The sequence below is a fragment of the Bison bison genome, unplaced genomic scaffold (genome assembly GCF_000754665.1).
Source record: "Bison bison bison isolate TAMUID 2011002044 unplaced genomic scaffold, Bison_UMD1.0 scf7180017864304, whole genome shotgun sequence".
NCBI classification, from domain to species: Eukaryota; Metazoa; Chordata; class Mammalia; order Artiodactyla; family Bovidae; genus Bison; species Bison bison.
In genome coordinates, this window is record NW_011494876.1 from 8158315 (window position 1) to 8168159 (window position 9845).

General features: G+C 51.8%; 1 protein-coding gene across 8 annotated transcripts in view; it reads left to right on the plus strand.

Moving 5' to 3' along the window:
• FAM107A (family with sequence similarity 107, member A) overlaps positions 1-9845 on the plus strand; it is a 91135-nt gene extending 81290 nt beyond the window's left edge. For 5 of the 8 annotated variants that reach the window (XM_010851555.1, XM_010851549.1, XM_010851548.1 and 2 more), the window contains 3 exons: positions 6503-6677; positions 8549-8705; positions 9204-9845. In XM_010851555.1, coding sequence (XP_010849857.1) covers positions 6508-6677; positions 8549-8705; positions 9204-9311 — 435 coding nt within the window. In that variant the 5' untranslated portion in view covers positions 6503-6507 and the 3' untranslated portion in view covers positions 9312-9845. Of the gene's footprint in view, positions 1-3393; positions 3624-4873; positions 4961-6502; positions 6678-8548; positions 8706-9203 lie in introns of those variants that run through there. The other 3 variants (XM_010851551.1, XM_010851554.1, XM_010851553.1) reach the window with 2 other exon arrangements.

Genomic DNA, 9845 nt, shown 5'->3' on the forward strand with positions numbered 1-9845 from the left:
GGTGACCAGAAACTGCCCTCTGGTTGTCACTGCCCTGTCAGGGGTGGGGTCTGCTCCCCAGTTGTGGGAGTGGAGCCCCCTAGACGGGACTGGAGCACCGTCACGGGGAGAGAAGCCACTGAGTGTCCCTCCTCGGGAGCTGTTCACCTGTGAGTGAGCTCTGCTGTGCGAACTCAGCAAGCACTCTGTTGCTGGCACTGCTTTTGGCCCCACCACGACTGTGCGAGTGCCAGCAATCGGCCCTGGTGCCCCTCAGGTCCTATGCACCAGGCCCCGGGAGCGGGTCCCCTGACTGAGGTCGCGTCCCGGGACTGCAGTGGCCATGCACCCGGGCCCGCTGCAGGACCCAGGGAGGCGGTGCAGCCTCTGGCCTGGCCCGACCCCCATGAGTGTGTGTCCACAGAGACCGAAGCTGCAAAAGCCAGACCTGTTCCAGCTGCAGGAGTACAATTCCTTGAGGGGTTTCACAGGCGTTCAATTTAGGAAACCAGTGACAGAGGTGGCTCCGGAAGCTCGGCTGTGGTTTCAGTACCCCCCTGCAGCTGTTCCTCCCACTGGACTCTGCTCCAGAGCACACGAGCCCACCAGGCAGGAAGGAGCTGGGGCCCAGGGGATCAAGGCGAGTGGGCCCCCCAGGAGGCGGACAGCTCTCAAACTCCACGTCCCAGCCCCCGTGGGCACCTATGTCACACTGCGACCACCTGCGTGGAGCTCACCCTGTCCTGACGGCCACAGCCTGGTTGCTGGGCTCTTCTCCAAGCTGGCCTTCTGTCCCAGCCCATCTCCCCACCTTCTGCTGCTTCTCCTCTTCCTCCTCCGACCTCCTGTCTTATCAGGGGATCTTTCTTGTCCTCTTAGGTGTCTGAGGTCCTCTGCTAGCTGCTTCGCAGGTCAGTTAAATCAGAATCCAGGGGGAGGATTCCGGCACTGATATTTATTAAAGTCCCTCGGATGATACAGCCAGGGTTAATATCAACTGATTTAACCAGTACAGTCCCCTGACCTCCCTCAGTCTGGAAATACTTTAAAATGTACAAGCCAGTACTCCGGACAAGGTAATTGCCTCTGTATTGGAGCATATATATGAAGGCTTTACAAGATTCAAAATAGTTTTTTAATATCAGGTCCGTGGGAATATTGACAGTTTCTCATGAGACTTCATTACAGCACAGAAAACAAAATATAGCCATGCTACCAAACAGTTTGTTTCTGGCAACTCACTTTCTCCTCTTTCCCTGATTTTTCTGTATTTTTTTTTTCACTGTCAAATCATTTTCCAGTATAATGAAATCTTAGCCTAATAGGGCTGTTACCTACTCTTTACCTTTCATGGTCAGAGTAGTGCAGAAATATTAGCCCAAGTGAACACAGTACTTCACTGGAAATCAATGGCACCTGGGAAGAATGTGCACCTACTTTATTAAGACTCTGTTCTCCCTCGTGGCTGTGGTATGTGGATTGTTAAAATTCTAACACAAATGACCAGTACAGTTTTTAAGAAGACTGCGAAAGCTCAATCGGAGACAAGTGGGATACTTTATTACTGTATAATTGCTTTACAGTGTTGTGTGTGTTTCTGCTGTACAACAATGAAAATCAGTCATAAGTGTATGTATACATATATCCCCTTCCTTGTGAGCCTCCCTCCCACCCCGCCATCGCACCATCTGGGTCATCACAGAGCAGCAAGCGGAGCTCCCTGTGCTATGCAGTAGCTTCCTGCTAGCCGTTTAACGCATGGTAGTATATGTCAGTCAGTCGATGCTGTCAACTGGAGAAGTGGGGTCTTTTAATAGTGATTACTAATAAACACCTTACTAATAACCACTCAGAGAGAGGCCCCAGCAGCCGGCACTTACTGAGTCCTCAACTCAGTGCCAGGCACTTACGAGCCAAGCACCACCTCCTTTATTTTGCAACAACCTCATGAAGAAGGGTGCTGATCAACAGCAGCTGTCACACCTACTCAGCACTGCTGTTCTCTAGGAAGCAGTCACACATAGTAAGTAATGAGTGGGCATGGCTGCGTTCCGGAGGGGTTGGGTTTCAGCCAAAGGCTGGACTTTTGGACTCCTGCTGCAGACACTTGCCCAAGGTTAGGAAGGGGCTGAGCCAACGTTCAGTCCAGGTTCTAATGGCTCCAACGTCATTCCCTCTCACTTTGACGACCAGTGAAGGATATGCATTAGCCACTCAACTTTCTCAATAGGTTCTCTTTGCTGCTCGCTGGCTCCTCAGAGAATTCACCTCTTTTCAGAGATTACCTTATGCTCATCTCGCCTCACATTACTGCCCCCATCACAGCCACCTCCCTGCTCAGGACACCCCAGCAACCTGAGAGACCAGGCCAGAGCAGCCCTGGAAATGACCCCCCCCAGGAAAGCTGGATTTCCCTGGCCTACCTCCTGTGCTTTGTTGAGCAGCCTCTTTTATTCCAGCACTTATGTGAGGCTCTTCTACATGGAGACCTCTTTTTTTTTTTTTTAATTGTAACTGGAGGATAATTGCTTTACAATGTTGTAGTTTCTGCCATACATCAACAAGAATCACCCAGCGGTATGCATATGTCCCCTCCCTCTTGAATCTCCCACCCACCCCTCTGGGTTGTCACAGGGCACCGATTTACCTTCTGTGTCACACAGCAGATTCCCACGGGCTATTTTACATATGGTAATGTATATGTTTCAGTGTTACTCTTTAAATTTGTCCCTCCCTCTCCTTCCCCCACTGTGTCTGAGGCCTCTTTTAGTTAAACTAAAGGCAGGATGGATGATCTGCAGCTCTCTAAATCCTGGGACAGGGACCCACGGATCTCACACGTGTTTACTGGAATTCAGAACATTAACTGGCAGAGGCAGTTTTCCCAGCTTGCAGGTCTGGGCTGAAGAACCAGTAACGTCCTTCAGACTCCTGCCTCAATCACCACACCACCCTGGTCTCAGCAAATCATCATCTGCCACACCTCACCACTGATATGTTTTAAAAGCCTAGAGCTCGTCATTGATTGGACCTGGGGTGCAGGGCTGGCCCTAATGCTAAAGAACCTGCCTGCCAGTGCAGGAGAGATCAGAGACTGAGTTCTAGCCCCGCGTTGGGATTATCCCCTAGAGGAGGGAATGGCACCCCTCCAGTATTCCGGTCTGGAGAATCCCATGGACAGAGGAGCCTGGCAGGCTACGGTCCATGCGGTCGCCAAGAGTCAGACACGACTGAAGCGACTTAGCTGGCAGTGCAAGCTGAGAACGCAGGACCCGCGAGTAAGCGCATCCTATGTGGGCCGCGCTGGGGTGGGGGACTGGCCCCGGGCAGCCCACTCATTGGCTTGCTGCTGACCTATGGGGTGAAAGGTCCTCAGCCCGGCCAATCGGATGTTTTCCCTCTGGAATTTAACAGGAAAGACAGAGGCTGACCATTGGAAGGAAAAAAAAGCAAAGTCATCTAAAAGACTTCCCAAACCTGCTGACAGGTTCTCCCCACACAGCGGCAAGAATGACCTTCTCAAACCCGATCTTTCCGCCACTTGAAACCACCCGTCCACCCTCACTCCAAACACGGCCCCGCTCCGTCGCCACTCCGGACACACTGTGCCTTTTTGTTTCCTGAACAGACCGAGCTTGTTCAAGGTACATGAGTCACACAGGCTGTTTCCTCTGCCCCGCCAGCCTCCCTCTTTCTTCTCAGCTCTTAAAGGTCAGCTGCCGAGAGGCCCTCCCGCTGCACCTGGCTGAAGGAGGTCCTCCGGTGAGCCCCCTGCGTTTGCTCCTCTCCACGTGCAATCGTTTATTTTTGCCTCCCTCGCAGAATCTCAGCTCTGGGGGAGGCGGAGCCTTGCTTGCGTAGTTCATCTCTACCACCCTACCTGGTAAATTACAGGAACTCCAACATACTGTGGGATAAATGAGTGATTGTGTGATTGTGTACTTTCCCAACGGTCGTTCCTGTTACGCAGGAACCTCTTGGTTTTATTTGTTTGCTTTGAATCTGGGCACACTATTGAATTTCCTCATTAGTTTCAAATGCTTTTCTGTTAATTCATTTGGGAATTCTGGGTATAAATAATGACATCTTACAAAGAAGATATTAACTCTGCCCTCTCCCAAAGTTATATAATTTGTTTTTATTTCCTGTCTCATTGCTTTGGTGCCATAGTTAGTTGATTTCAAGACAGTGTGACTGATGAAAATTATAAAGCTCTGGGCGCATAAAGGAACTAACAGCAGGACAACTAGCTGAGGAGTGAAAGCACTTATTTTAAGCATGTTGTGATAATAGCCTGTGTTGAAGACAGAGGAAGGAAAGAGAGTGGCTGGCAATTACTCAGATAAAGGATTGGTGAGACTTGATAATGGGAAAAGGCAGAAGAAATGGGGAAAATTCTCCAAACTCCAATCTGAGTCAAGATACTCTCAATGCGTTGGCTCCCAGACAACGTAATCTCAGACTAAGAGAATATCCACCCACATTTTTTAGAGGAGGAAGGAGTTGATACAGCCAACTGTTTGTCTAGTGCCCATTTTTAACTACCACGGTCATTTTTTAAGGCCCCCCAAATTAAGGATACACCTGAAAATCAATAGCCTTATGAAAAAGGAAGTGAGAAAATTAGAATTCTCATTGTAGACACGGTTTTGAGAATGGGAATTGAAGAAAATTGGCAACCATGGCTCTAGGCTCTGACACGGTCTGTCTACATCCAAAATATAACACTTTTCCCAGCATCTTACAAAGGGGGTCTCACTTAGTCATAACAGCACCCCATAGTAGAGCTTTGATGCCCACATTCCCTAACACATCACCTTGCACTTCACAGCCCATCAAACCCTCTCATCCTGTTTTCTCCACCCCACCCCCCGAACCTATTACCCACCTCTAGGTTCTTGCACGGACCTCCATCCCAGTCTAGTTTACTTGGAGAACTGCTGTTCATCATGCAGAGAATGGCATCATCCTCTTCCCAGAGGTAGGGAAGAAGTAAAGGCCTGTCCACAGGCAACACGGTGGTTGGTGTCGTGAAAGTCACATAATATATATTTTAACCATACTTACCTGTACAGTTCAGATGCACTAAATACATCCACACTGCTGTGCAACGGGCACCATCATCCATCACCTGAATTTTTCACCTTTGTAATCTGAAACTCTGTCCCCAGCCCCTGGAATCAACCAATGTACTTTCTGACTCTATGAATTTGACTATTCTAGCTATCGCACAGGTAGAATCAAACAGTATATGTCTGCACCTAATGTATATTGGAATGCATTCTTAAGGTTAATTTGATATTTTTCCTATAAACAGACTGTACTTCTCTTCCCCCTGTGCTATATACACAGTAGTACAGTAGTGTAAATATGTCTGGGGGGTGAATTGGGAGAGTGGGGTAGGTGCATACACACTGCTGTGGCCGGTGTTTAAAGAGGGGAACCAGAGCCTCGTGTGCGCAGTACAGACACGCCCCCTTAGCTCCAACGTGGAGCCCACAGGCCTTAAGGCACTGGTTCCCTGAGACCAACCTCCCTGAGCCTCAGTTTCCTCATCTGTACAACCTCAAAGGTTTCATGATCAATTACCAAGCCAGACACTGCCACGCCTAGTGTGTTGTAGAGGCTCTGCCTCAGAAAAACAGGACCCATGAAGAGGTCAGAACCAAGGCCTAAAGTTTCACTCAAAATGCTGTATGCAGCTCATAGCCAGCCTGGGTCACTCTCTAGAGGAATTTTAACTCTCTCTCACACACACATGCATGCGCACACACCCCCACACACTCTCTTCTCTTACCTTCACCCTCATAGTTGCTTAGTTGAGGGCATTTCAAGGATATGGAGCCCACCTGGAGAGAAGTGAGCCCTTCTGCCAGATTTCAGATGCACTGACATTTCAAGCTACTGTGGTGGAACTGAGGCCATGAAGAAGGCAGACATCTGCATTAAAGATGACAACCAAAAAAAAAAAGATGACAAGCATCCCTTTGTAATTAGACATGGCAGTCCTGGGATTTCACACCCTTCTCTTTGATCTGGAGAAACTGAAAAGCTGGACACGTCTGTGAGGAAACTACAGACAGGAAGATATGGGGTGATGTTTTCTTTACATCACTGCACTTACCAAATTACCTTTAACAAGTACAGATGGCTCTTTTTATATATCTTTTCTGTCTCTGATGCAAGCTCCCTGAGAAACAGAAACTCAAACAGAATTCCTCTTGCAGGAGGGAAAAAAATTTTTTTTCCTCAAAGGTCAAAAACATTTGCATGTGTCAACCCATTACTTTGTGATCCAGTAGCACTTTTCAGCCATGATCCCCAATCCTTACACCCTGGGCACAGGCTATTTCATTCTCACAAATGAGGAAACCTAGGCTCGGAAAGTCAGGTAGCTTCCCCAGAGCTGCTAAGATCCCATCAAACACCAAAAGCCTTGCCCTTCAGCTGTGCCGCGAGAATGGCTGAGGCTGTGTGTGCTCATCTGACCAGCTCACCCGTCCCTGCTGTGTTGTTTCCACAGCCTCCATGTACTCGGAGATCCAGAGGGAGCGGGCCGACATCGGAGGCCTGATGGCCCGGCCAGAACACAGAGAATGGAACCCAGAGCTCATCAAGCCCAAGAAGCTGCTGAACCCCGTGAAGGCCTCCCGGAACCACCAGGAGATGCACCGCGAGCTGCTCATGAACCACAGGAGGTGGGAGAGGAGCCCCCCGCGCTGTGAAAGGCTGGCCTGGTAGCCACCCTGGGGCTCTGAGAGACGGGGCAGGTCTGAGGGTGCCCCGTGTGGTCAGCAGCAGACACCATGGAGGTCCAGAAGCCTCATAATCCCGCCTAGTCAGCCACAGGTGCCTGCCCTCCACGTGCGTCTGCTACGTGGATGCACTGTGCCCAGACCTGGGGGTACACAGAGGAATGGGACCCAGTTCCTGCCCTCACAGAGCAGACAGATGTTTGACCAGATGGTGGGACAGGTGCTTTGAGGGAGGCACGAATGGCCTGCAACCCCAGAGGAGCCACCAGCCTGGGCTCCAAGGACGAAGTGATGCCTCAGACTAGGGCTCGAAGGGTGGGTGGGAGTCAGCCAGTGTCGGAGGTCGGCACTGGCCACGAGCAGCAGATGGATGAGAATGTGAGTGCAGAGGAACTTGGAGGAGCTCAGAGAGACTGAAGAATGTGGGCCTGTGAAGGGTCCCAATGCTGGGTGTCACCGTGGTAGAGGAGGCACGAGTGGAACAGGCAGGCCAGGAGCATGCAGTGGGCAAGGCTGGCTGGAGGTGTTGGGCCTGGGACTACTGGGTTACTGAGGGACTGTGGTGAAGGGCAGGCTTCCCAGCTGGCACAGTGGTAAAGAACCTGCCTGCCAATGCAGGAGACACAAGAGACCCAGGTTTGATCCCTGGGTCAGGAAGATCCCCTGCAGGAAGAAATGACAACCCACTCCAGTATTCTTATCTGGAAAAATCCCACGGACGGAGAAGCCTGGCGGGCTACAGTCCATGCGGTTGCAAAAAGAGTCACACACGACTGAGGCAACTGAGCATGCATGGGCGAGGGGAGAGGGAGGTTGAGCATCCCTCCCTAGGGTCTCTGCTCAGCAGCCCCAGGACGCAGGTTGCAAAGCCTCCGCTGCTCCCTCTAGTGGTCGCTTTTGGTATTGACACCGGCTGTGATTGTCCTTATTTTCAACTAACATACCGTCCAGCAGATCTCATTTTTTATCCATGCTGTCCTCCTGCCCCTTGGTTACACTAGTCTCTCTGTATCCGCCGGGACTGGTTAGGACCCCCTCCCAACAGAACCCCAAAACTCAAGGCCCTTGTATAAAGTGGCATTGCACAAGCCCGCCCCCGGTATCCACGAATTCAATCTGTGGAAACGGAGGGTTGACTGTGTATTGTAAGTACTTCGTCAAGATCCCTTTTAGAGTCGTCCCTTTTAAAATCACCACAGTTTAAAAAACAGAAGCCTAAAGACAAATCAGGGCAAATGTTTGCAATATAAATGACAAAAATATGTACGTTATCTCTTACAAACCCATAAAGAAGAAATGAACAGAAGATAGGTACAGTTAATTCACAGAACAAATGAAAGCAGCTGGCACCCATCTCCAAGCTGCTCCACCAGACCCTTCTTGCCTACCAGAGTCTGCAATACAAGAAGACTGGACAGTAAGGAGAAATAGAGGCTCTGAAATACTGTTGACAAAAGTTATAAATTGGATAACCTTTTCTAAGGAGCAGATGGGAACATGTAACCAAAATCTTTGCAGAGAGCCTGACCTAGCAATTCTAGAAACTTACCCTGAGAAAATAACCACTAATATCCTACAGCCTGGTCTCTGCACTCAGACAGGCTGGGGTAGAGATCCTCCTTCAGTCTGTTCACACCTGTGACGTGGACTGGAGTCTCACTCAAGTCCAGGGCCCCCCCATCCCTGTACGCTGGGACAGTAATGCTTTCCCATCCTGGGCTACCAGACGGCACGAGGTACTGGCTGCTGTCAGTGCAGGCTGCAGCCCCGGGTGCGGGGCGGTGGGAGTCTCCTAACGCCTCCCTCCTCCCCAGGGGCCTGGGCGTGGACAGCAAGCCTGAGCTGCAGCGCGTCCTGGAGCACCGCCGGCGGAACCAGCTCATCAAGAAGAAGAAGGAGGAGCTGGAGGCCAAGCGGCTGCAGTGCCCCTTTGAGCAGGAGCTGCTGAGACGGCAGCAGAGGCTGAACCAGGTGGGTAGGGCCCCCAGACCCAGCCCCTGCTTCCTCCAAGACTACCCGCTGGCCCAGGGAGGCGCTCGGCCAGCAGTCACAGCTGACGAGGCGGAGCCAGACGAGGACTGGACCCAGAGTCCACCCTGGCCTGCGTCCTCACTCGGCCACTCCCTTCGCTGTGTGACTTTGGACCAGTGGTTTCCCCTCTCTGAATGGGTTTTCTCATTGGCCCAATCTATTGCACACTGATTCCGATTATCTTCTCACAGCTGCCCTGTGAGCCCAGTGGAGTTACCATTTGAGAAATGAGGAACCTAGGGCTCAGCTGAGGTCTGCAATTTGAAGCAGGCTTCCTGGGGAGAACAGTCCCGTGCTCTGTCCCCTCAGCTTCCAAGCTGGTGGCAGAACTGATCCTGGTTGTTTCCCCAGAGAGGACCCTGGGTCCAAACCCAGTGGCTTTTGAGTGGGAATCTCCCTAGCCCACCCACCTCACATCTCTGCTTCTCTCTCCTTCAGCTGGAGAAACCACCAGAAAAGGAAGAGGACCATGCCCCTGAATTCATTAAAGTCAGGGAAAACCTGCGGAGAATCACCACTTTGACCAGTGGAGAGAGGGCGCTGTAGAGCTGGCTCCGGAGCTCCAGCGCCCCGGCAGCCCACCCTGGCCCCTATGCCCTCCAGCCCCACTGTACCTGGCAGCCCTGACCCTCAGACTCGGCTCTGCGGTGTTCATGCTTGCTCCTGGAAAAACGCATCTCCCCAGAGGGCAGCCCCCCACCTGACCCCCAGAAGATGGGGGATCCTGAATGCAGGCTTTTCCTTCTAGCGCTCATCGCTCCTGCTCCCAGAAGCAGCCGCTGCTGAGGGAACTTTCCCCAGGCTCCCTCCTTGAGGGGCTGCTGAGCCCTGCCAAGATGCTTCCGGCAGAGCTGAGAAGGGACAGGTGCCCCTCTGGCTGGACGAGCCGTCCATTCTGCCCAGGCCCCATGGGGCCCTGCTTCTCTGGACAGCCCAGGTCTCAGAGAGCTGCCCTACTGTGGTCTCTGCAGCCAGGTGTGGGGCAGCTAAGCAGAGCATCTTGGGGGCACCTACCCTGAAAGCCTGAGGGGAGAATGGCCTGTCCTCAGGATGGGCGGGGCGGCCCAAGGCCCTCCAAGG